The sequence below is a fragment of the Bubalus bubalis genome, chromosome 13 (genome assembly GCF_019923935.1).
Source record: "Bubalus bubalis isolate 160015118507 breed Murrah chromosome 13, NDDB_SH_1, whole genome shotgun sequence".
NCBI classification, from domain to species: domain Eukaryota; kingdom Metazoa; phylum Chordata; class Mammalia; order Artiodactyla; family Bovidae; genus Bubalus; species Bubalus bubalis.
In genome coordinates, this window is record NC_059169.1 from 70,714,141 (window position 1) to 70,741,540 (window position 27,400).

General features: G+C 38.2%; 1 protein-coding gene across 9 annotated transcripts in view; it reads right to left on the reverse strand.

Moving 5' to 3' along the window:
• FNDC3A (fibronectin type III domain containing 3A) overlaps positions 1 to 27,400 on the reverse strand; it is a 114,209-nt gene that overhangs the window by 41,834 nt on the left and 44,975 nt on the right. For 8 of the 9 annotated variants that reach the window (XM_006063594.4, XM_045162477.1, XM_006063592.4 and 5 more), the window contains exon 4: positions 6,991 to 7,067. In XM_006063594.4, coding sequence (XP_006063656.2) covers positions 6,991 to 7,067 — 77 coding nt within the window. Of the gene's footprint in view, positions 1 to 6,990; positions 7,068 to 9,907; positions 10,065 to 27,400 lie in introns of those variants that run through there. The other variant, XM_006063595.4, reaches the window with a different exon arrangement.

Here is a 27,400-nt window from a genome sequence, read left to right on the forward strand (position 1 = left end):
CCATTCTGAACAACTCCAAATTTAAGCTATTGAACAGTATTACAGATATTTCTGGCCATTCATCCGACAGATTCATCCAACATCTAATCAAGCACACAGCAACGTAAGCAACTACAACCTTTCTGTCCAGCTCTTACTGTGTCTTTTCATCCTCATCTAAACCTCTAAATCCCCTTTCAGTCTCTTACACTGCTGTCCATCTGTTTTGGTTGTTCTTTCCAGGAGAGACAAAGACTGAGATCAGACTTGTTTGTACAATCTTTGAAAGATTTACTAACCTCATTGCTGTGTGCTGACATAAAGGCACAGTGAAATACCAAGTCCAGCTCAAAGGAGTAATCTGAAACTTTTCATGAAGCTGACACAGGCCCTTTCCCCACATTATGAGATCTACAATCCCCTCCCTGTTAGGTACCCTCTCATCACCATAACAACCCACATTCCATAAAAAACAAGGAGCCATTACAGAAAGGCAGAAGGAAGAAACTTTTGGTATTACCTTTCAGGAGTCCCATTCATAAGTCTACATTATTTTCTTGATAATTCATTAACTTCATCACTAAAATATCAAGTGTTATTCTGAGCTGCAATGCCCTTAGGGACTACAAGTTGTTATTATTTGCCAGGAAACTAAGTTCCTTCTACACCCGTCACCATATGCTTTCTGCGTCATCATTTGTTTTCACTGTTTTTGTTTACTGTACTGTTTCTCCCTTTGGTGTCTGAGTTCAGCTGGCACATATTTCTGTCTCTATGCAGTATGTCAATCACTTATAAATTTCCCTTTCTTATTTGTTAAACTGTAATAATCAAGTTCCTTAAGGTTATGTCTAAAATTATGCCTGTAATTAGAGAAAAGGCTAAGGGGAAACATACTAAATGTTTACAGAGAGTATCTCTGGGTTATAACACTCGATGGAATTTTTCCCCTACCCTCTTACATGTTTTCCAAGTTTTCCATATAATAATGATCAGAAAATGTACAACTCTATTTGTTCTTTATCACTAAATATATTTCCCATTGGCTTACTTGCAAAATTAATATTCCTTGACATTTAAGCTTCTGGTGAACAATTACATTTTCAGTTCAGTTCAGTCGCTGTCGTGTCTGATTCTTTGTGACCCCATGAACTGCAGCACGGCAGGCCTCCCTGTCCATCACCAACTTCCGGAGTCCACCCAAACCCATGTCGATCGAGTCGGTGATGCCATCCAACTATCTCATCCTCTGTCGTCTCCTTCTCCTCCTGCTCTCAATCTTTCCCAGCATCAGGGTCTTTTCCAATGAGTCAGCTCTTCGCATCAGGTGGCCAACTATTGGAGTTTCAGCTTCAACATCAGTCCTTCCAATGAACACCCAGGACTACTTTATGCATAAAATTTTAATTAACTTTAGGCTTCCCAATCATATTGCAAGTACCTGATGGTTAATAAAAAATTTTAAAAAATGATGATCCATTTTTCTGATCCAACAACAAAAGCTATGCAACTAAAAAATTAAGACTGACTATTTTCATTACTGCTATGTAGAATGCTGAAGTATCAGAGAAATAAGGTACAAATATAAATTAACAATATTATAGAACTCTTAGATAAAAGAAGCAAAGAAAGTATAAAAAAATTGGCAATTTTAATGGCAACTTTGGGCTTTGCAAATTGCAAATGAGAAAAACAAAACCAATGAATCCCCAAATTACCTAATATATAATATCCTGTCTGTTATTCTCAAAAATCAAGTTAAAATATATGTGAATTATTGATAAGTGCTTCTAAACTTAATGGCATTCGTACAAACAAAAAATTTGAAGGTTGATTTATCCTGGGTAAATCATGATTTCTTCATTTCTACTTAAGTATTTTGTTAAATCTTGATCTTCATCTAAGATTATTTATCTTTTGAATCTTTAATTTTTCCGCCTCAATATGCTCTTTGGTTTGTAGCATGATTACTTCCTCAGTGGTAGAGCTAGAGAGTCCCAACATTGGATTTCAATTTTTTAAAATTAAATTTATTTATTTTTAATTGGAGGATAACTGCCTTACAACATTGTGTTAGTTTCTGCCATACTGGATTTTAGTTTTTGCAGTCCTTGCTTGTCTGACCAAATGTTTTAGGATATTTACATTTGCTGAATCCTGTTAGTGTATGTACTGAATTACATGATGGTATAGCAAAAAACACTGCTGGGAGGGACTGGGAGCAGGAGGAGAAGGGGACGACAGAGGATGAGATGGCTGGATGGCATCACTGACTCAATGGACGTGAGTCTCAGTGAACTCCGGGAGCTGGTGATGGACAGGGAGGCCTGGCGTGCTGCGATTCATGGGGTCGCAAAGAGTCGGACACGACTGAGCGACTGATCTGATCTGATAGCAAAAACATTCTTGACCCTCCTTCGACCACTGGCCTTCAACAACAGATACACAGAAGGCAGGGATGGAGTTGATTAAACTGCTGCCCCAAGGGGAGAACAGTGTACAGAAGTGTAGAAAGAGACTGCAGATGACAGCTATTCCTGGATTTAGTCTGTGTGCTCCTTAGTTCCCACCGAGCCGAATACAACATGCACCTTATAACAGCCATCCACGTGTCTTAATGTTTGGTTCAACTCCCAGCTTTATTTTTGCTAATATAATTATGTTTGCTTATGCGTCAAATTTTGGACAATTACCAAGCTCTTAGCTGTGCCAAGAACTTGGCTCTTGGTAAGTATTTTCTAACATGAGAAATTGTGTATGTCAGGCAATAGGGGTTGTACTTCAAAGGTGATGTCAAAATGTTAGAATTCATTCTTACACACTAGGTACTTAAATTATTTCAATAACGATGAGAATAGATTTTTGTCTTTGGATTACCACTGTGTGCTTAAAAATGGTACATTTCCTAGAGACAATGATTACTGTTAAAGTTCATTCACTTATTTGACAAATATTTATGAAATACATACTGTATTTGAGTTACTACAGAACAAAAATAATAAAAGGTACCTCCATACACTCAAGGAACTTAAAATCCCATTTAAGGAGAATATATAGACACAAAATTATAGTATCAGGTACGTATATGTAACTAAAGAATGGTACAAATAACTCGATCTAGGTTCTCAAAGATGGGTAGAATTTCAAAAGGCAGAAATGAGGGAATGAATAACATTCCCCGGATAACAGCATTAAGAAAACCATGGAGAAAGAAGAACATCAAGTGAGCATGTGAGTAGTCATGTTTGGCTGAAAAAATAGATAGGTGATTACATTTACCAAGAGAAGGGTACAGAGACAAACCAGAACAGAACCATGTTAAGGCCTTATGTGTCAAGAAATCTAGACCGCACTGAGTGGACAAGCCAACTAATGAGCACAGAAGTGAAAAAATTCAAGAAGTTATATAAGAAGATTATTTTAGTGGCTCTTGCCCTAAAAATACAGCACTTTGGACTTCCCTGGTGGTCCTGTGGTTAACACTGTGCTTCCAATGCAGGGGGTGTAGGTTTAATCCCTGGTTGGAGAACTAAGATTCCACATGTTGTGTGGCATGGCAAAATAAAATTTAAAAAAGATACAGAATCTTAACTTGGATGACCATTTGATTGATTTACTAGTATTTACTGAGCCCTTAATACATGACAGGCACTGTACTCAGCACTGAGGAAATAAAGATGAATGAGAATTCTGTATGATCTAGTCTTACTATCTCTCTGACCTCATGTTTACTATTATCGTGCCTTAAGGACTCAGTCCAGCCGCAACGGCCCCCTTGTTCCCAAGCATGCTCTCATCTTAGGCCTTTTGCACCAGCTGTTTCTGTTCCCAGAATCCTCTTTCCCTGAATAAATGCATGGCTAACTCCCAACTGTCCTTCAGGACTTAGTTCAAAGGCACCTTTCCAATGATGCCTAGTCTGACAACCCTATCTTAAAATATAACTAGCTCCGTTTTCTTTCTTTTCCCCCCATTTTACTCACCACCTAATACATTATACAATTTATGCATTTATTATGCTTATTGTTTCCTTTTTCCCACAGAATGTAAACTACAGAAGTACAGAGGTCCTTGCCTCTTTTTATTCAAGCACTGAGTGCTCCTAACATGTAAGAGCACTCAATGGATATCTGTTGACTACTGTTAAATACAGGAACTGTATGAATTCATAATCTTCTCTTCTCAGGAAAGAGAATTAATTAACTAAACAATGTGAAAAATTTGTTAAAAGACGGATATACATAATGTGCTATGAGAACCCAAACAGAAAGGCACGTGAAAAGGTTCAAGGAAAGTTAATTCTAGAAGGTCATAATTGAGTGAATTGAGAAGAGTAGAAATTTGCCATAAAAATGAAAGATACTGTTAGCTGAGAGAAGAGCAGAATACCTACAGCTGCCTTTGAATAATGTATTAATCATCTTTATGTCACTAGCACCCAATACAGAGCTTGGCATATGATGCCATTCAACATGCTTGTTAAACTGAGCTATGCTAGAGAGAAAAGACTACGTAATCCTCTTTAGGGAGATGGAGAAAGGTCTGAAAAGGAGCAAACAGAAGTAGGAAGAATCAGGATAGCATTACTTCAAGAAAATCTGGGGTAATCTGGGGTAAATCATATGAATGTTGTTTAGTTGCTAAGTAGTGTACAATCCTTTGTGACCCTACAGACTGTAGCCCGCCAGGCTCCTCTGTCCATGGGATTTCCCAGGCAAGAATACTGGAGTGGGTTGCCATTTCCTTCTCCAGGGGATCTTCCTGACCCAGGGATCAAACCCAAGGCTCTTGCATTGGCAGGCGTACTCTTTTACCACTGAGCCACCAGGGAAGAGTCAAATGTTCAGAGGTCAAAGAGGACTGTTGCTGTTCACTCACTCAGTCGTGTTGGACTTTGCAACCCCATGGACTGCAGCACACCAGGCCTCCCTATCCTTCATCATCTCCCAGAGCTTGCTCAAACTCGTGTCCATTGAGTCAGTGATGCCATCCAACCATCTCATCCTCTGTCGTCCCCTTCTACTCCTGCCTTCAATCTTTCTCAGCATCAGGGTCTTATTTTCTAATGAGTCAGTTCTTCACATCAGGAGGCCAAAGTATTGGAGCTTCAGCATCAGTCCTTCCAATGAATATTCAGGATTGATTTCCTTTAGGATTGACTGGTTGGATCTCCTTGCAGTCCAAGGGACTTTCAAGAGTCTTCTTCAACAACACAGTTCAAAAGCATCAATTCTTGAGTGCTCAGTCTTCTTTTTGGTCCAACTCTCCCATCTATACATGACTATGTTTATAACAAATGTTTGGAGGTCAAAGAGGATTATGCTGGAAGAAGGCTTTGGTTTGGTGTATACCAGAGAGTAGATTTAGTAGGGTAAAAAAGGCAGGCAGGCTAAGGAGTCAGCGTGCTAAACAAGAGCAGAAATAATGAGCGGATTATTCTTCTGGAACGCTTACAAAGTACTTTCAAATATGAAAGAAAGTGAAAGTATCAGTCACTCAGTTGTGCCTGACTCTGCGAACCCATGGACTGTAGACTGCCAGGCTCCTCTGTCCATGGGATTTTCCAGGCAAGAATATTGGAGTGAGCTGCCATTTCTTTCTTCACTTTCAACTATGTTATGTCATATATGTTATCATCTTATCTTACAGTGAGGACACTGAGGCTCAAGGAAGTTAATTTGTCCAAGGCCATGCAGCCAGCAAGGGTTTTAAACATGATATGGATCCAGCTTTTTGACTCTAGTTCTCATACTATTTTCATTCTCCCCAGCATCATGGTCCTCTTTTGCTGTCAATCATATAGTGGGGTAGGCTTCACATAGTGGCCAGTGAAACTACCACAATAGCCCACCAGTATTTTGGCATAATCAGGGAGGATATGAGAGAGGAATTTTCTGAAGAAAATTCCAAGTATAGGGGCTTCGCTGGTGGCTCAGTGGTTAAGAATCTGTCTTATTATATTAAGATATATTATATCTTAATATAATTATTATGTATTTAATATAATCAAATATACATTAATTATAATATATTTAATATATTAATATATTATATTAAGATTCTGCCTTATTATAATGCAGGGAACATGGGTTCAATCCCTGGTCTGGGAAGATCCCACATGCTGCGGGACAGCGCATGCAGCCTGTGTGCTGCAACTACTGAAGCCTGTGCCCCTGGAGCCTGGGAGCGGCACCAGGAGAAGCCACTGCAAGGAGAAGCCCGCACACGGCAGCGAGCAGCAGCCCCACTCACCACAACTCGAGAAAGCCTGCGTGCAGCAACGAAGACCCAGCACAGCCATAATTTAAATAAATAAATACATCTTAAAAAAATTTTCAAGTATATATTCAGTGCTAGGATAAGACACTGGCTATTTCCAAAAAGCTTTTGAAGCAATGAGTGCTGACTACGTAGGATCTCAGTAGCAGATATTGACACCTATAGATTTTACAGTTTTACTAAGTTTGCTTGTGCAAATAAGTAAGCTAAGTCAGAGCTTTTCAACTTGTATGTAAGAAAGAGCTACAGGTGTGTGGTGATAATGATCCCCTTAGCCCTTAGGGTTGCAGGTCTACAGGTCTAAATTCTCTTGTACAGACCAGAATGTGCCATGCAATGATCATGGGCACCTGTGAATAAGTGTAAAAAAGAAGTTGGACGCACTGGCTTGGATTACTTTTAAGTAAATGGTTAATTTTAAAATGTTAGCATGGGTGCCTTTAAACCTTATGATATTAATTATATTATTCATATATCCAAGGAGAAAAAACTCTAAAATTAATTCTTTATTATAATTCAACACCCAAAGACAAGGCCAAATGATGAGTGCTATTAACTTAATTTTTCCTCCTTTCCAAATAGCACTGAATGTGCTAAAATATTTGAAATAGATTTACCAAAGATATACTATACTGGGTAATAAGCTTTGGCAACTAAATTTTGTTTGCATTAAATAGTAATGTTACGATCACTCACACACACATATATAGACAAAAGTAACACAAAACATACCTGTGGGGCATAGCCAGGAGGCACATAAATCGGAGGCACAGAACCATTTGGGGACATCATTGGAACCTGAGCAGGACCTGAACAGATCACAGAAATCATGTATTAATCCTGGGTTACTTAACAAGCAAAAACTGAAAGCAATTTGAATTACATTTTGAATTTCTTCATTTTAAACTAAACCCTTAAACTAATAGTGTATAACCATGAAAGGAAATTCAGATGATTCGCCTGCTAAAATAGAAATGTTTATCTTGTAAAGGGCACTGACTGCTCTTTACCTACAGTTGTGTTTTTCAAACCTGCCTGGTGATCATAACAGTCACCTGGGGAGATTTTTAAAGCACAACTTCTCTGGCAGTCCAGTGGTTAGGACTCTGCACTTCCACTGCAGGGGCTGCGGGTTCAATCCCTCGTCAGGGAGCTAGAGATTCTTGTTTAGTATGCTTACAGTGGGGGTCTTGAATCAGTGTACTTACAAATGTCCCAGGTAATTCCTGTGCAAATTGTGCAAATTAAGAAACAATGACCCACTGGAAAATCAAACCAAACTTTGCATATAAAATCAATGAAAAATACAAAAGGCAAAATTTGAAAAAACAATAGAAAAAATCAAGAAAAAGTCAAGAGGAAGCAGCAGTAAGAGGAAGGATAGTTAGAAATTTGGAACTTGTTTTCTTAGGGTTAAAAATCTCTTTTAACCCTGTAATGCATTAAGTCATGCCTTTGGGGGCTTGAGAACGTTACAAAAATGGAATATACGAGTATTTACCCAAAGACACCTTTTTTGTTTCTTACACTGAAAAGTCCTTTTAAAAAAAAGAAAACTCAGCTTGTCTTATTCTACATTTCCTTTCATTTTTATAGTAATATCCTTTCCCAACAACTTTTTAAAAAGTTGTTTCATATCTAAGGATATATTTCTACTATGTATTTAGTAAACACTAAAATATTATGTATTTTTTAGCAACTGATGTAATGAGCTTTAAGAAATATGCTCTGATGCTTCTAAGAACAAGTAAGGCCTTCTTTATTTTCATATCCTTGGAAAACAAAAACAAAATTTTTCTACATCTAAGTCAACATTACCTATAAATTTACTAAACAATACTTGTGAAGTGCTTTACACCTCTAGGCAAGAGAGGCTTCATCCAAAACTCACCTTTCAACTTCTATATGCTGGACTCAAGAAATGACAGCAGTTTTAAAGTTATGCTGGTTTACTTCTGTTAGCTAATTTATAGAAAACTATAGCAAGCTAGCTTTCTGAATCCTGAGGTCTGGCTTAGAGATTATTCAGAATGTGTGAAATTTAGCTGAGAACCAGAAAGAGAATTCACTGAAAACTATTATCTATAATCTTAATAAAGGAAATTACTTTATTGTGTTTCTACTGTATGTGCCAGAGACTGGTTCCTTGCATATGTGGTCAAGTTTAATCCCTATTTCAAGTTATCAGAACAAGCTTTTGTTTTTTAGCCATCAGAGTAAAAAATAAATTATTACCAATTACATTTAAACTTATAAAACTACATAACTGCTTTGGGTTGCTCTTCTTTCACTAAAGATATGAATATATAAATACTAAGTAGTTGCAATTCAAACCATAATATACTTTGAAAGCTGCTAAGTGTTTATAATTTAGTAGTACAAAATTCTACTTTATTCTTTAATTATATCTAAGTGTGATTACTGAAGAGAGCTCAAAACAAACCTAATCTCAAATAAACCAGCAGTAAACCCATAACTAGTTGCAGTCCAGGAATAATCATTAACTCATATCCCTATGAAGTAATCTTTTCACTTTAGCAAGTGAATTTTCTTACCCTGAGGGAAAATGGTGCAAGGTTAGATTTTTTTCTTAAAACAAAACAAAACAAAACACAACAAAAAACACACACACTTCATGTATAGCATTATTTAATATCTAAAATACTGGTGTGAAGTAACATGCAACACAACCTATAAAACTCCCATTGTATAAACAAAATAAATGTAGATATTTATTTTGTTGCTTAGAACTACAATATTTACAGCACCATTTCTGTTGCTATTCCTGTCTAGAGCAGCAAAACTCCAAAACCTCGCATACTTGATGATGCAGTTCCATCACCTCCTTAGTTCCAACAATACTTTTTAATTTAGGAGGTATGAAAAGATTAACTACAAACTCTTGATTAAGGGCAGTGACGGAGCTCCTGTCCCAGTGAAGAAGCTAAGTCTGTTACAGACTGTACCATTAAACACACATCTGGCAGGAGAGTAGCTGTATATGAATCACTGTAGATCCACCAAGTAACTCCTTAATAATATATACGATTTGAGCAAAATCTACCACAAATCATATACCTATTGATTTTTAAGGGCATGTTTCCTTTTCTAAAATCTTGCATAAGAATAAACAACTCTATTTACCAATTGCCTTAAGAAATTTGAGAAGCCTCAATTCCTTAAAAATTGCCATCAATGATTTAGTAAAGACGGTATTTCATCTAGTAAAATGTCAACTCTTTTAAAATTTTTTCTTTATTAGCAGACATTAGATTAAAAAATAAAACAAAACGAGAGATCTGTCTGGGTTCAAATTCTTAACATTCAACGGGCTGCTGACGTGCCACACATTCTCTCTACAAGCAAGCTTTCACAATGGCTTCCAAATAATCTGATGCCAAACTGCAGATTTTAGTTGTAAAAAGAAAATCCTAGTAAAGGCTCTGGAAAGGAATATTCTGTGGAATATAAAATCAACCCAGCTCTAAACAAGAGTCTAATCTTTTTATAACTACATGGCCACAATGTAAAATTTTTACAGAGACAGATCTGGCATCTATTGAAAAAACACACGGCATGACTTTAGAGTAATACAATACTTGCTACGTTTTAAAATAAAAGCAGAATGTTCAAAACCAGTAAATCTTACCACTCATTTTGTTTTTACAGTAGCAGCAGAGAACAAGAAAATCCAGCAAGGAAACAGCGTAGTACACGTTAACAGCTTTAATTGGAGAACCGCGACTGCTGCTTTTTTTTTTTTTGCAAAGCTACGAGGAAAAGATCCTTTGACCGAGTCACGTGATACTGACCACGTGACCTGCAGTGACCCGCGGAAAGGGAAGGGGGAAAAAAAAAAAAAAAAAAAAAAAGGCAAGCGTTCCCTCTGGCAGTGTTTGGCATACAGTAAATGATTAAAAGATTTCTACTGATTCTGCCCTGAATTTGAAATTTTTCAGACTGCTTTATGAACCAACTCAAAAGCTCATCAAGATATTCATGGAAACATAGATATCTGATGTAAAATAATTCCCTTTGTTCTCATTTTCCTCTTATAACTAATAGGCCTGTGTGCTAAGTCGCTTCTGCCATGTCCGACTCTGCGACCCTATGGATTGCAGCCTGTTCTGCTCCTCCGTCCATGGGCTTCTACCGGCAAGAATACTGGAGTGGGTTGCCACGCCCTTCTCCCGGGGATCCTCCCAACCCAGGGATCGAACTAGCGTCTCATTAGTCTACCTGCATTGGCAGATGGGTTCTTCACCATTAGAGCCACCTGGAAAGCCCTACACACTATCTACTAATTCAAATTTTATTACCCCAGCCGGCTGCTTTTCATTTATAAATTTTAGGACACATATAACACTAATTTAGAAGATTCACTCCTAAATGTCCTCGTGTAACCTGATGCACTCTCCATACTCATCCCTTAAAATTCTTGTGCGTATTGTGGGCAACCCTTAAGAAAAGCCCACAGTACACAAAAGAATTATATACAGAATACAGGCTTGATCAACTTGTTCCTTAAGCATGGGATTTCTATTTCAGACTGGCATTTAACATCTCGTTAATAAACACTACCTTTTTTTTTTATTACTGGTTTTACTTTCTTTTCTTCTGATTTTTTCTTGTTGTTTCTAAAGGTTTAACCTGGACACTAATACAGATACTTGGTAGATGGTATTCTCACTCATGCTCATGAAATCTGAAAAGACAGGTCATGACTGGGGCTTACTTTACTCAAGCATGTGTAGAGACGAGGAAGAAGACTAAATGTTCAGTTGTAAGAGAGGGGAATAAGACTGTAAGAACTTTGGAGGGCTTTTCATTACTTTATGGTGCTGTGTAGTTAAGTAAATTTATTTATAGCTAATACAAATATACAGGTAATGATAATGAATGTGATTTGTAATAAATTGAACAGTGGAAAGAAAGTGGATTTTGGTATCAAAGATGTAAGTTTTAATAACAGTATCAATATTTATTAGCAAGGCAATTTACTGCTCTTCTCTGAGACTCAGTTTCCTTCTATAAAATGGTTAAAACAATCAACTTCACAGCATTGTTGTGAGAATCAAACTAGATAAATTTTTTTTAAATTTTATTTTATTTTTAAACTTTACATAACTGTATTAGTTTTGCCAAGTATCAAAATGAATCCGCCACAGGTATACATGTGTTATACATAGATAAATTTAAAGTACCAAGTACACTGGCTGGCACCACTTAATAAATGATAGTTATTATTATAAGAATGGTCACTATGGGGCTTCCCAGGTGGCTCAGTGATAAAGAATCTGCCTGCCAATGCAGGAGACAAATGAGACATGGGTTCAATCCCTGGGTCAGAAAGACACCCTGAAGTAGGAAATGGCAACCTGCTCCAGTATTCTTGCCTGGAAAATTCCATGGACAGAGGAGCCTGGCGGGCTACAGTCCAAGGGGTCGCAGTCAGACATGATTGAACACACACACACACACACACACACACACGTTTGAGAAAGTAATAATGGACAGGGTACTATTCAATGTTTTACATGTGTTAACTCAATCCTCACAATAACTGAAATAGGCATCACTTATAGGTAAGGGAATTGAAGCAGAATGCAATTAAGTAACTTGCCAAGAGCACACAATGAGACAAAGCCAGGATCATTTTAACAATAAGGCAATATTTTAAACATATATAAACCATGTTCAAAGACTCAGTCTTCCAAAAAGCTGGAAAAGAACTGGCAAGGGATAGCCTGGAGGTTTCAATAAATACACGCCAGACATTTCAGAGGAGATAAGACACTGAAGTATCATTCTCACTAGTGGGGAAGGATAATTGTTACCTTCTAAGTCTCACTAAAAGGCAAAGCTGCCCTGAAGAGCATAGCTTAATACCTAAAAGTCTCCTGGTCTCAACAGAATCTTCTCATAAATGTTGGATTCAGGCTCCCAGTAAATCCAACCATGCCTCTGATCTTTAGCCCCTAAACAAAAAGCAAGTCCCGGCAGCCCACTTCCTCATTTTGGCTCATGTTCTCACACAGCTGTGTTTCCGTTTCTCGACTTTCTTTAACGGATGATCTTCTTATTTCTTCCCATTGTGCTCACTGGAACATTTTCCTTGTTATAAATTCCCCTAGATCCTCAACGTTTTCACAGAACACCTGCTCATGGGCTTTCTTTAAATGAAACCCAGCTCGCCTCCAGGACAGCTTTTCCAGTAGCTGGTGGGAGCAGTGGCTTCTCATTCTCTCCTGAGGCAGGCTCCAGACACCGGAGGGCTGCTTCCCAGCGCACTACTGTTACTGTTTCATGCTTCGGTTTCTTTTCCCTTGAGATCATGCCATAGTAACACAGGGTAACACACTACCCTCTGCCCCTTCTCACTGCTGTCATTTATTGAGAACTTCCGCACCATGTTCACAGTGTTTTTCCCAGCTCTTGCCCATCAGCAAGACGACTTCCGTGTCCAAGAAAACCTAACTTATACCTTTCTTGAACTCTTCTATTCTGTTTTTAGTAATGCATGTTCAATGATATATCTTAGAATTTATCACTTAGAGTTCCACTACAGGATCTCATCTTTGAAATGTTAAAACTTTCATGTTTCAGTCTCTGGTCCCTGTATCTATCATTTCACTAGCTGTCTTTCTTCTACGACATCAGGTCTTCCTCATAGTGATCTCCTATTTCTCCTGATCCACCTGTGTCTTCATGGCCTGATCTTTTTTCCCATCCATGTCTTCCTTTTACCTTGCCTTCACTAAAAATACCCAATTTTAATAAATCAGATTTAACCATTTTCTCATAGACCTGAACTGTAGAAATCAAATGTTATGTGGGCTGGCATGTTTATGAATTTAATTATATCCAACCTTAACTCAGCCATCAGCACTGCTCAGGAATCCTTTCAGGAATTTATTCCTGGCTAATAAACTTATATGCTGTTTTCTACAGGGATTATCAGAGATCCCCACCACTCTTTAAGGATGTCCCCCAATTCAACCTCAACTACATATTTCAGCATAAAATTGAACTCTTTCAATGTTTACAAACTCTTCTCACCTCTTCTATTTTCTGAAGAATCATTGTCCTTTCACACTGTATTAAAGCTATCTCCCCCCTTCTAGTTTTGATCTGATCTCCACTTCCTCCTCTACTGGGGTCTGCTTCAGTTCAGTTCAGTCACTCATTCATGTTCGACTCTTTGCGACCCCATGAACCACAGCACACTAGGCCTCCCTGTCCATCACCAACTCCCAGAGTCCACCCAAACTCATGTCCATTGAGTCGGTGATGCCATCCAACCATCTCATCCTCTGTCGTCCCCTTCTCCTCCTGCTCTCAATCTTTCCCAGCATCAGGGTCTTTTCAAATGAGTCAGTTTTTTGCATCAGGTGGCCAAAGTATTGGAGTTTCAGCTTCAACATCAGTCCTTCCAATGAACATCCAGGACTGATCTCCTTTAGGATGGACTGGTTGGATCTCCTTGCAGTCCAAGGGACTCTCAAGAGTCTTCTCCAACACCACAGTTCAAAAGCATCAATTCTTCAGCGCTCAGCTTTCTTTATAGTCCAATTCTCACATCCATACATGACTACTGGAAAAACCACAGCCTTGACTAGACGGACCTTTGTTGACAAAGTAATGCCTCTGCTTTTTAATATGCTGTCTAGGTTGATCATAACTTTTCTTACAAGGAGTAAGCATCTTTTAATTTCACGGCTGCAATCACCATCTGCAGTGATTCTGGAGCCCCCCAAAATAAAGTCAGCCACTGTTTCCACTGTTTCCCCATCTATCTGCCAGGAAGTGATGTGACCGGATTCCATGATCTTACTTTTCTGAATGTTGAGCTTTAAGTCAACTTTTTCACTCTCCTCTTTCACTTTCATCAAGAGGCTCTTTAGTTCTTCTTCACTTTCTGCTGTAAGGGTGGTGTTATCTGCATATCTGAGGTTACTGAATATTTCTCCCAGCAATCTTGATTCTAGCTTGTGCTTCTTCTAGCCCAGCGTTTCTCATGATGTACTCTGCATGTAAGTTAAATAAGCAGGGTGACAATATGCAGTCTTGACGTGCTCCTTTTCCTGTCTGGTTTACCACCAGCACCACCTGGGAAGCATGAGGTCTGTCTTCAGTACCCTCCTAACAAGATTCAGCTCTATCCCCCCACTATCCTCAACTACAGGAAAACATTTTGCAGTGGTGAATACATTTTTCATTTTCCCTTTTGTACCTGATTATATGACAATTTTAACAAACAAAAGGCTCATGGTTTTTATTTTCTCAACACTGCCTCAATGTTTGCAGAGGGTTACTGGAGGCCTGGTGACACCAAGTGGCCATCAGGGGCATGAGCAACACATACTGCTGTGGCCACCGGCAGGAGACTGGAAGGAGTTCTGTCCTTAGCCCTCCTTATCAAAGACCACTCTGCTCTACTACTAGGTACCTTAGCTGCCATGCTTGACTTACTTCTGACAGGGGTCACGAAAAGCGAAATGGTTTATTCTAGTTGCCTTTAAGTATAATCACAAGTTAAAGTAAAAACAAGAGATAGACAAGCTGCTTAGAGGAGATCATGGCAGAAACTGGCAACACAAAATGATGGCTGATCATATACATCAGAGCTTATTTTAATGGAACTATTAATTATACTCTGTTAAAAAATGAAAAGTCTGGAACAAATGTTAAACCAGTTAGATATCAAGATGAGAGGAATAAACTGGGATTGTCCTAGACAAAATGGGACATAAGGTCACCCTATTAATAAGCGATGCTTATTTGTTAAGGTTACAAAACACCTGATAATTTTTTTTCACATGAGGCTGGCAAACAACACAAGCCTACACAGTCTTGGAACGGAACTGAGTTAGTCGACTGTAATTTGATTGTATGTGTTTTTTTTTATCATATTTTCCTTAGTGTAACTGAAAGGTCCTTGCAAGTATGGACTCTAACACTAATCCCGCGCATTAGAAGTGTGTGACAACTGTAATCTGGGACAAGAGTGAAGTAGGAGATTAAAGAAAAAAGATCAAGGAAATTATTATTCACTGCTGTAGGGGCCTTTCTTTTCCTTGAAAATTTATTATTCCTTTTTAAGGCTGGATGAAGTAGACTATTAAAATCAGGAGTCTAAGGATGATTCAGAATTATGGGTAATTTCATTTATCTGTGAACAGGTAACTAAAAATTTCTATAATCAGACTTGCTAAGCATTCAGATGTATCAGTGACAAGCATATCAAGTAGGAAAAGCATGAAGAATGACTATCATACTATGGTTAGAATGTATCTTTAGCACTAAATCAAGCTGTATATAGATAGAAAACAGTAGATATGTTTACCAAGCAAGCACCTGCTTCTAAACAAGAGTTATTTTTAGGGCTTTTGTTTAGAAAGCTACTAAGGCTCTGATATTAATGTGCGTGGATGCAGCAGGTTGTGAACATCACTATTTTTAGCACCAGTCCAATGTGAACAACCATGAATCATTCTTTGTTATCCTAGTAGGAAATAGCGCTTGGGATTTACTACAGCACATGAGGTTAACTAGGTCTCACTAACTGCACACCCACATGCTGACATCACACAGGCAGTGATATGGATCAGTGACGCAAATCCTGTAAGGATCAAACATTAAGGCCACAGAGGTTAAAAAAAAAATAGTGCCTGCATGGCAGGGCAGACCCATCATCCAACATGTACAGACTGCATTAAATCAGGACTGCTGCTGATGAAGAGGCTTGTGTTAGTCCTTTTTATACAACAGTTTAACTTTTTTATTTTAATTATAGATTTCCCACATATAGACTCTATATTTATCTTTAAGTTTCCTCACAGCTTCTGTGGTTTAAGGTCTGGACCTTTAAAACATATGTTAAGGCTCTGCCAGCCACATGAGTTATCTGGAAAATGGCCTCCATAGCCAGGCTCTTTAGACCAATCTTTTGAAGACTACACCACCACTAAGTATTTTATATAACACATGCCTAACAAACAACACTCAGATTTAGATGTGAAGCACTACTCCGTGGCCTCAGTGTTTGCTGCTCCCTCAGTCTTCTTCCCACCGTCACCTTCCTCTTTGAGCAGTTCCTGTTTTCAGTTTTATTGGCATCCAAATATTAATTTCTTATAGTTACAGATTGGAAAACATAGCTTATTAAGAATAACCATGTATCAGGTTTCAAAATACCTTCTCTTTGAATTATGCGTACCCACCTGGAATTAGAGATTTCATCTCCTGTAACAGGAACAGAACCTATCCCTGGAGATGTGCCACATTCCAACGTTCAGGTTCTTCTGAAAAGGAACTTGGTCTCTACACGTAAAGCATCACCCTTCCTTCTCATTTCTCATGTTCTCCTCAAGGACTGTCACTTCCCAGGAGAACTGGAGGGCCGGAAGGAGATGAGAGCTGGAGGTGTTTCCTTCTATCACTGTTTGACATAATCAGGCTAACATGAAACCATGTCTTTCCCAAGCTCTCAGGAACCTGTTTTCATGTTGTTTCCTCAACTTATGGTGCTTTTTATGAGAACGTAAAAAAGGCTGGTGAGTTGTTGTTGTTGTTTTAGTGTTTGTTGGAGTATAACTGATTTACAGTGTTGTGTTAGTTTTGCGTTTATTGCTGTATAGTTGATTAACCATGCTGTGTTAGTTTCGAGTGTATAAATCTTAATGGAGGTATTTAATGCATACAAAAGCAATTATGTGTCTACTCTTTTAAAAACACAAGTGACAGGACACTACACACATTGTTCTGCACCTTAATAATATAGTTTGCTCAGAGAGGTTTCCATGTGGGCATATGCACAGGCTGCTCCAGTCTCTTAACGGCTGCATAGTACTCCACCATAACAATGTCCCATAATTTAACTATTTCCCTACTGATACTCAACTTATTTTCAATATTTTGCTATTACAAACAATGATGTAATGAACATCTCTGCACAAACATAATTCATAGATGTATCAGTATGTCAACAGGATAAATTACTAGACGTGAAATAGCTATATCAAAGAGAATTTGTTTTTCAAGTTATCAAATCTCAGAGTTTGTATTTATATTCTTATCAACACACCCTTACCAGCAGTTATCAAACTGGGACTTCCTGGAGAGCCCTAAGACACATTACAAACCTTTCTTATGAGAAAGAGCTATAAAACCAAAAAGCATTTTGAACCTAACATGCTCAATAATAAATTAATCATCCCTATCCTTCTACCCAAACCAATTTTTTTTTCTTCCTTGTATATGTTGCAGCACAGTGAAAGACACTGTCATTTATCTTTATGCTCAACTGACTATGAAATCTGTAAATCATTCTAGTTTCTTCTTACCCTCCACACTGAGTGCCTAGGTCTTATCCTTATTACTTATTTGCTTTTGTTGTTGCTATTTTCCTGTTTAAAATTAATCCTTCAGTGGCTCTTTGGTCCTTTCAGGATAACACCTGAACTCTTTAGCATGCTATAAAGGTATTTGTAACACACCCTATGGGGCTTCCCAGGTGGCACATTGGTCAAGAATTCAGCTGCCAGTGCAGGAAATGCAAGAGACGTGGGTTTGACTTCGGGTTGACTAAGCACCTATGTTTCCATTTTTAGTCTCATTTTCAGATACTCCTCAGTGTATTCTGTTTTCCATTATATTTCTTTATTCATACCTTTTCAGTCTCCTCTAATTTCTCTGTGCTATGCATTTGCACATGCTATGCATTTGCACATGCTATTCCTTCTACTTCTAAGATATTTCTCAGTTATTTTTCCTCTTGGCTAAACAACTATTTCTTTAATCATCATCTTTTCCTGCACATGCCTGTCTGTGTCCTCAGTCACTCAGCTGTGTCTGATTCTTTGTGGCCGTAAGGACTGTAGCCCGCCAGGCTCCCCTGTACATGGAATTATCCAGGCAAGAATACTGGAGCGGGTTGCCGTTTCCTCCTCCAGATCTTCCCTACCCAGGGATCAAACCCGAATCTCTTGCATCTCCTGCACTGGTAGGTAGATTCTTTACCATTGTGCCACCTGGGAAGCTTTTTCCTGCACATGTGTGTGCCCAGCCGCTCAGTCATGTCTGACTCCGTGCAACCCTTTGAACTGTACTCAACAAATATTCCTAGCTGGGTTAGGTATGTCTCCTCTGGCCTCCCACATATATCTGGGGATACTTAATTCCATCATAGTACATATCACCCTTTCGGTTTTAACTGTAGATTACTTGCCTTTCTTCCCCACTATGCTGTGAGGCAGGGTCTAAGTCTTTCAAATGGCTGTCAAGAATGAGCTGTTCTTCAGAATAGTTAGAGATTTGGGCAAAGTCTCTTTCCAGGAAGAGAGCATGCACACACTTTTAGGTATCATGTCTTCTGTATTCCGACAACACCCAAGCATGGGAGACTGAGAACAGGATGGTGAGAAATTCCAACATATTAAGACTAAAAATTAAGTAAAATATTGAAATATGATCTTTCATTGTAATGATAAAGAGTTTTTCCCCCAAAATTGAGGGATTATATGATAAAATGAAGCAGAAGAGGATGTCAAAGACAAGAGAACTTTGCTGATCCATAAATAATGGGAACAGGATTTGACTAAAGTTCACCTTCTAAAAGTGAATCAACATCCTTAAATAATGTTACTGCACATATTTTGAGATCAGAGTCCTATGTTAAAATTATGACTCTGGCAGACAGTAACTTTGCCTCTGGAGCCTTAGAGAAACTAATACAGACTTGCAAGGAAAACTTCTCCCACCACCCTTATTATGTTGTTGCCTGACTCTTACGGTTAATGGCAGCATGTGTGGATGTGCCTTAATATAACACCATAACCACAGTCAGAGGCAAAGTCATACTTTTATAAATATAAGAAGGGTCTGTACTAGATATGAAATTATGCCTCGTGTTAGCTGCTGTGACACAGGAAAATGAGAATTGTGAAAGAATGATTTTTTCCAGCCCTTTATTATCTAGGTAGGTACTAAAAATCACATTCAATATTGTTGCCATATAAAGAAAGGAGCCAGAAAAGATCTTTTCTTTTTCCTGGGACAGTCTCTGCAATAGGTAAAAGGATATATAAATCAGATTATATAATTAATTCATGGTAGTCTCTTTATAACTTTATACAAATGTTATTGAAGATTGTAGCCTTGTGTTGTCCCAGCTACGCTTTGGGGGCAAAAAAACAGAAATGTTTATGCCTAAGTTAGACTGCTTAATTAACACTTCCCTGAGTCCAAATTCGTGGTTGCAGTCACTACAGGGCTAAAATAAGATAACTCTCTGTATCAGTTTGTATTCAGTTGCTCTTCTCACCAGGAGATCCTTCCAGTGATGCTAACTTTAGAGAGTCTGGTCTTTATTTTTAATAAGGAAAGTGATCTTTCTAGACATTCTGACATAAGGTTAAGAAAAAGAATGCAAAGCACAAAGTAGGTCTGTAGTCAATACATGTTCCTTTTCTAGCATCCCTTCACAGAATGATTTGGTTAAATAGAGGGGATCCAAACAAACACTTCTCCTTTCATAAATACGGACTAGCCTACTTATACTGGTACTTTTTTGGGGCTGACAAAAATCCTCAACGTTTAATGGTTTTTGCCCTGGGTTCATATCTGTCCATTTGAATGTCAGAATTCTTTAAGCCAGTTCTAAATTATGGTATCAAATTTACACATTTCTTTTTTCCACCCCCTTGATTTCAAAAATTGTCAGACTATTATTAATACTATATACTTGTAAGCTTGGTATGTCCCATATTTTTAGCTTTCACTAGTTAAAAAATCACTTATCTGCACCAAAATGGTCCACCATTTTCCTTAATAAGCTCAGGGTCTCAGCTTAAAAAAAACCCAAACTCTAAATTTTATAAAATAAAATCAGGACTAAATTTTAAAAGAGTTACAACATTTATATGGTTATTTAAGCAATTAATATTCATCAAAATTATCAAGTTATACAGAAAACATAAACAAGGAAAGACATTCCTATAATCCTACCACATAGGGGCAGGCACTTGAAGGAAATGTGCTCAAATTACTTTTGATGCATATGTACTCATTAAAAGTAATATTTTTCCTTATTACAAAAAAGCTAATTATGTTGACACACTCAGTAATATATAATCAATAAAGAGACTTCAAGATTCAAGTCCTGATTAAACAAAACTACTAATTAATAATCTTTTTAATCTTCCATTTTGGGGAGATAAAAAGCAAAACCAGAGCTTATCCTTGTGTGTCCCTCAGGAAGTCTTTCCTAGTCCCTGGGCTGGTTTGGATGTTCCTACCAGAGCTTCTATAGCACCCTTCCTGTTTTCCTCCACCACAGCCCTTGTCTCATGTTACTGACAATCTCCCTACGAGATCACAAACTTTGTGGAGGGCAGGGATAGGGTCTATCTTACTCACCAGTAAATCCCCAGAGTTTTGGAATAGTGACTGTTCATATCGAGTTCATAATAATTTGCTAAATAAAAGAATGGCTTTTAAATGAAACCTAATATCCTAATCTAGACTCAGCAACTCAATCTTCTAAATAATCTATGCTATACCACCATACAGTTTTAATGCTTATAATGATTTAGGGCACTGGAAGATTCTAAATTATTTTCAGTACATTCTGTTCACTAAGGCTAAATTTAAGTGTTTATTTTGTAAATATTTTCAGTTACATGATTTGGAAAAAGATTTTCTGGTTTTCAGTTAATCAGAAAGGTATTTTAACAAGAACACCTTGCCCCAGGTTAAAGTTTAAGGCATATGCCTTACACCATACTAAGTTAGACTGCTTAATTAACACTCTAATAATATCATCTTTAGCAAAAATACTTAAATCCAACTGATGAAAATTTCTTCCCCAAAAGATGAGAAGGTAGAATTGAAAGATACAAATCTTCCTGTCAACCATCCCCATCATTTTAGGGTAATAAAAATTAAGATCTTTCTCAAGTATAAATGAAAAAGAACCTTTTCAAATTCTAGTATTTAGAGAGTTTGAATTCGCTCAGTCGTGTCTGACTCTTTGCGACCCCATGGATTGTAGCCCACCAGGCTCCTCCATCCATGGAATTTTCTAGGCAAGAGTACTGGAGTGAGATGCCATTTCCTTCTCCAGGGGATCTTCCCAACCCAGGGATCAAACCTGGGTCTCCCTCATTATGGGCAGACACTTTACTGTCTGAGCCACCAGGGAATCCCAATATATAAAATACAGTACTATTTACTCCTTAAAGTTCTTATGGTAGATTCTCTCCTCGAAGATCAATAAATGAAATGAAACATGCTTTCTCAGTGCTCTGAGGAAAAAATTATATCTTACAATGAAAAGTAAGAGGGTTTTCCCCCCCCTAGCATCATGTAGTACAACATACATAAAGCTATGTTGTACTTTTTGATAGGGTTGGTCTTAGGGTTCAGAGATGAATCTATAAAGTTCTTAGGGTATAGTAATTTGGTTTTGGATCTTTTGAAATAAGACACTCCCGTTTCTAGAATAGAATTTTGAATGACTTGTAGTAAATATATGAAAATATTTCGGAAAAAAGTATGTGGTTGAGAAAAGCTAACTATTGTTAAGTCATGAGTAGAGTGCCATCTCAGATACTTATGTTTGAGAAATGGCTGTAAAGTGTGGATTTTGCAACCAGACTACCAGAGTTCAGGTCCCAGCTCAGCTGTTCAGTCACCCGAAACTGGGCAAGTTATTAACCTAGGTCTCAGTCTTCTTGTCCATAAAATGAAGGCAGTAATAGCTATCTCACAGGGGTGATAGGAGAATTAAATAGATTAATTACATTCAGAATGTTTACAAAAGGAACTGGTACAGTAATTGTTCAATAACCATTAGATAGTATAATACATGCTAATTAAATTATAAGTCACTTTCTGCCCTTTTAACCATTACTTGCAGTTCTATAAAGCATTGGTTTTACAGTTAGAAATAAGTGCTGAAATAAAGACAACTTTGTTGCTTATTCCTAAAATAAGTCAAATAACATTTACAGTTTCTATAAATGCAAGGGACAGTTCCAGGTACTAATGGGGAAGGAAAGGAGATCTAGACACAATATGGTCTGTACCATAATCATTTGAGAAAGGCTAATGTGGGTCTAGACACCTGCATGTTTAAACTTCCCTGTTGAGTCTGATCCCTTGGTGGAGGGATGAAAATTATAATCTTTACAGTCAGAAAGACCTTCCTTTGAGTCCCAGATCTTTCAGTAACTAGCTATGAGACTAATGAACCTCAAGTTTCTCACTCTGTTAAGGTTTAATAAGATTAATTGTACACACCACAATGCTGTCAGACAATGAGAACTCAATTACATGATTAGTGGTGGACTCTAAAACAGAAAAAAGACAAAAACCAGTAAGTGACATATAAACCAATAAAAGACATATGCCAAGTTAGAGATATAGGCCAGACAATGAGTGGAAAAGGAAACTGAGGAGTACTTTTTAACCCTGGGGTGGTCAGAAAGAATCTCAAGAGATGGGGAACTAGTTTGTACTGCGTTTTGAAGAATTGCAAAAAATTCAGAAAGCTCTTGTGTGTACACATGTGAATGCACACTCTTACGTAATTTTTAATGAAGGGGCAATGTAAACAAAGGTATGAGAGGGGTCTCTGTAAGAAATATATGGAGACTGGTACTGTGCTTAGTTGTTCAGTTGTGTCCAACTCTTTGCGACTCCATGGACTGAAGTCCACCAGGCTCCTCTGTCCATGGGGATTCTCCGAGCAAGAATACTGAAATGGGTGGCCATGCTCTTCTCCAGGGGTAGAAACTGCAGTATCTACTAATTCTAGTATATCTGGAGTAGAAATTTCTGAAACTAAAACTAGAAAGAAAGACTGGAATGAGTTGATGGAGTGCCTAGAAAATGAGGCTAAGAGCCCTATGCTGTATGAAATGAAAGAAGGCAAGGTTTTTTAGTTTGTTTTTAGCATAATAATAAAAAAAGTCATGCTTTAGGAAGGCCAAACTTGTAGTTACAGAAACAAATATGGAAAATAACATTTCTGTAAAGAAATTTGAATCCAAATCAATGTGGGACTAATGTGCTTATTAAAAGACTTCCCTTGTGGCTCAGCTGGTAAAGAATCTGCCTGCAATGCAGGAGACCTGGGTTTGATCCCTGGGTTGGGAAGATCCTCTGGAGAAGGGAAAGGCTACCCACTCCAGTATTCTGGCCTGGAGAATTCCATGCACTCTATAGTCCATGGGGTTACAAAGAGTTGGACACGACTGAGCGACTTTCACAGTAACGTGCTCAAAAGGGCATGAAACTACTCAATTAGGTATGCTGCAGCTAAGTCGCTTCAGTCGTGTCTGACTCTGTGCGACCCCATAGACGGCAGCCCACCAGGCTCCCCCATCCCTGGGATTCTCCAGGCAAGAACACTGGAGTGGGTTGCCATTTCCTTCTCCAATGCATGAAAGTGAAAAGTGCAAGTGAAGCCGCTCAGTCGTGTCCGACTCTTCTCGACCCCATGGACTGCAGCCCACCAGGCCCTCCGTCCATGGGATTTTCCAGGCAAGAGTGCTGGAGTGGGGCGCCATTGCCTTCTCCGTCAGTTAGGTATAATACATACTTAAACAGATTTCTGTGACAAGTTTTAATCAAATCCAGTTAGAAAGTATAGCTCTCTAATGTGGCTATTTGTGAAAATTTCTCCAGTTTATCAAGGGCTTTCCTGGTGGCTCAGATGGTAAAGAATCTGCCTGCAATACAGGAAACCCGAGTTCGATCTCTGGGGGAGGAAGATCCCCTGGAAAGGGAACGGCAACCCCACTCCAGTATTCCTGCCTGGAGAATTCCATAGACAGATGAGCCTGGTGGTTACAGTCCATGGGGTTGCAAAGAGTTGGACACAACCGAGCAACTAACATTTTCACTTTCCCCAATTTATACAGCTAGTCAGATTCATTTGATAAATTACAGTATCATCAGCCTTGGTTTCCTCATGTAGGAAGAAGCTGCTTCATACCAACAGTACTCAACTTATTAGAAAGTCAACTGGCAAAATAGGTATTTCAAACCCAGAATGTACTACTCCATGCTTTCAACTTTATAAATGGTAGTAAGGCTCTGCTATAATTAAAAACTCACAAAATAAGTACTGATATGGCCTAAAAAGTAGTTAAAATATTGTGCATGTGCAATGACAACAGAGTAGAATGACCTTTTTCTATTACTGTAAAATATATCAGAATGTATCAAATACTTAAAAATACCTTATATACTTAAGGTATACATATATATATGTATATGCAGTGTATATACATATATATATGTGTGTGTGTGTGTATATATATATTTGACATGGCCTCCACTGGGCTGAGGTCACTGACTAAACAAACTCCAAATGATGAAAATCTCAAGAGGGACAAGGAGGAACAGTGGAGAAATACTAATCACATCGGGACAGGTAAAACGTGGCTGAGGGAAGGTAGACAAGTATCTTTTGGGTAAAAAGAAAGGGGGGCGGTTCTTATATACAACTCTTTTATTTTACAAGATTCAAAAATGAAAAAGTATAAAAAAGAAGAGAAGAAAAACTTTCCCTTCATCCCTGCTCCCAATTTTATGCACCCCACTCCATAAGCAAACACTGTAATTATTTTTGGAGGATCTTTGAAGCTTTTCAATTATTATTATTATTTAAAATAGCCTGTGGCATCTATCAGTTGTTTTCTGGTATTTGTTCTTCACTTCTTCCATAGTAATAATCTTCTGAGTGTTAGCTGGATCCATGGGCACCTCATCCAAAGGCAACTTTTAGTTTTCTTATTTAGTTAGACATGATCAGCTAAGCTATGGCCAGTGAGCATAAGTTACCTGTATAACCTCCAAAGTATGTCCTTAAAGAAAGAGGGCATATCTTTTATCTCTTCTTCTCTTCCTCTTTTCCATTCTGTCTGGGCCATGAACACTGGTGGTGAGCCACCATGGATCATGCAGACGAGTGTAATATTCTAGGGATGGCAGATCAAGATGGAAGTAACCTGAGTTCCTTTACTACCTATGGGGCAAAGAACTCCATACAAATACTAACAGACCTCTGAACATGACGCATGAGAGAAAAAATGTTCACATTATTATTGTCATAGTTTTCTATTGCTCTTTTAACATTAGCACAAACAGTGGTTTTAAGAAACACCCATTTATTAGCCCACAGTTCTGTAGTTCATAAATCCGTGTGTTGTATAAACTGGGTTTTCTACTCAGGGTCTCACAAAGTGAAAATCAAAGTACTGGCTAGGGTGTGTTCTCATCTGGAGGCTGGAGTCCTTTTCCAATCTCATGAGGCTGTGGTGGAATTGAGATTCTTACGGCTCTAGGACTAAGATTCTCATTTCCTTGCTAGCTATTTTACGCAATTATATTTCTAGGTCTTACGTTCCTTTTGCCATCACCACTCATTAAAGTTTTTTTAATTGAGATTTTTCTCACTTAAAAAAAAAAGAACTCACTGAACTGGTTGAGATTTCCTATTTTCAAGAGAACAACTTTAACAATATTTTATTCATTAGGAACATAAAGAATTGAAGACAACTTAATTTGCCTGAATTTTCCTTTTTAGCATAAACATTGCAGGTTTATCTTAACTAAGTCATATATAACACAGTTTCTCTTGAAAAGTAACATTTAATAGCATTTAGGGACAATCTGGGACTATTACACAAAGTACTCAGGATGAATCATTCACTTAACCTAAAATGGGCTGAATTTATGAATGGATGATCCATTATGTTTCATTTTAAAAAACAAGACTCATTAATATTTCAAAATGAGTCTTTTGAACCTCTCTAGGCAATGGCACCCCACTCCAGCACTCTTGCCTGGAAAATCCCATGGACGGAGGAGCCTGGTGGGCCGCAGTCCATGGGGTCACTAAGAGTCGGACACGACTGAGCAACTTCACTTTCACTTTTCACTTTCATGCATTGGAGAAGGAAATGGCAATCCACTCCAATGTTTTTGCCTGGAGAATCCCAGGGACGGGGGAGCCTGGTGGGCTGCCGTCTATAGGGTCGCACAGAGTCGGACACGACTGAAGCGACTTAGCAGCAGCAGCAAAACTGATATTTTCATTTTAGAAGGAAAAATGTAGAGGACAAATTTTTTAATAATGGGTTTCCACCACATAGTTACTTATGCTTTTAGAGTATTTCCTAAGGGTAGTTAAGCCTTCCTAAGTAATGTATAAAAGATATAACTTCTCCATGATTTAGTTTGTTAAATTATGAAAAAAGTAAATAACAGCTAATCATATGGTAAAGAGACTACTACATATGGTTTGGACTTGACTTAATTATAATTTCCATATACCTTAAAACTTCATTTAGTTCAGTCATATTTGTAATAAAAAAAAAAAAGCCCTTAGTCCAAAGATAATCAGTGGTCTTTTAAAAAATTCTTGGAATACTGATCTCAGTTTAGTTCAGTCGCTCAGTCGTGTCCGACTCTTTGCAACCCCATGAATCACAGCACGCCAGTCCCCCCTGTCCATCACCAACTCCCGGAGTTTACTCAAACTCATGTCCATTGAGTCGGTGATACCATCTAGCCATCTCATCCTCTGTTGTCTCCTTCTCCTCCTGCCTCCAATCCCTCCTAGCATCAGAGTCTTTTCCAATGAGTCAACTCTTCCCATGAGGTGGCCAAAGTATTGGAGTTTCAGCTTTAGTATCAGTCCTTCCAATGAACACCCAGGCCTGATCTCCTTTAGAATGGACTGGTTGAATCTCCTTGCAGTCCAAGGGACTCTCAAGAGTCTTCTCCAACACCACAGTTCAAAAGCATCAATTCTTTGGCACTCAGCTTTCTTCACAGTCCAACTCTCATATCCATACATGACCGCTGGAAAAACCACAACCTGGACTAGACGGACCTTTGTTGGCAAAGTAATGTCTCTGCTTTTGAATATGCTATCTAGGTTGGTCATAATTTTCCTTTGAAGGAGTAAGTGTCTTTTAATTTCATGGCTGCAATCACCATCTGCAGTGATTGTGGAGGCCCCCAAAATAAAGTCTGACACTGTTTCCACTGTTTCCCCATCTATTTCCCATGAAGTGATGCCATGATCTTCATTTTCTGAATGTTGAGCTTTAAGCCAACTTTTTCA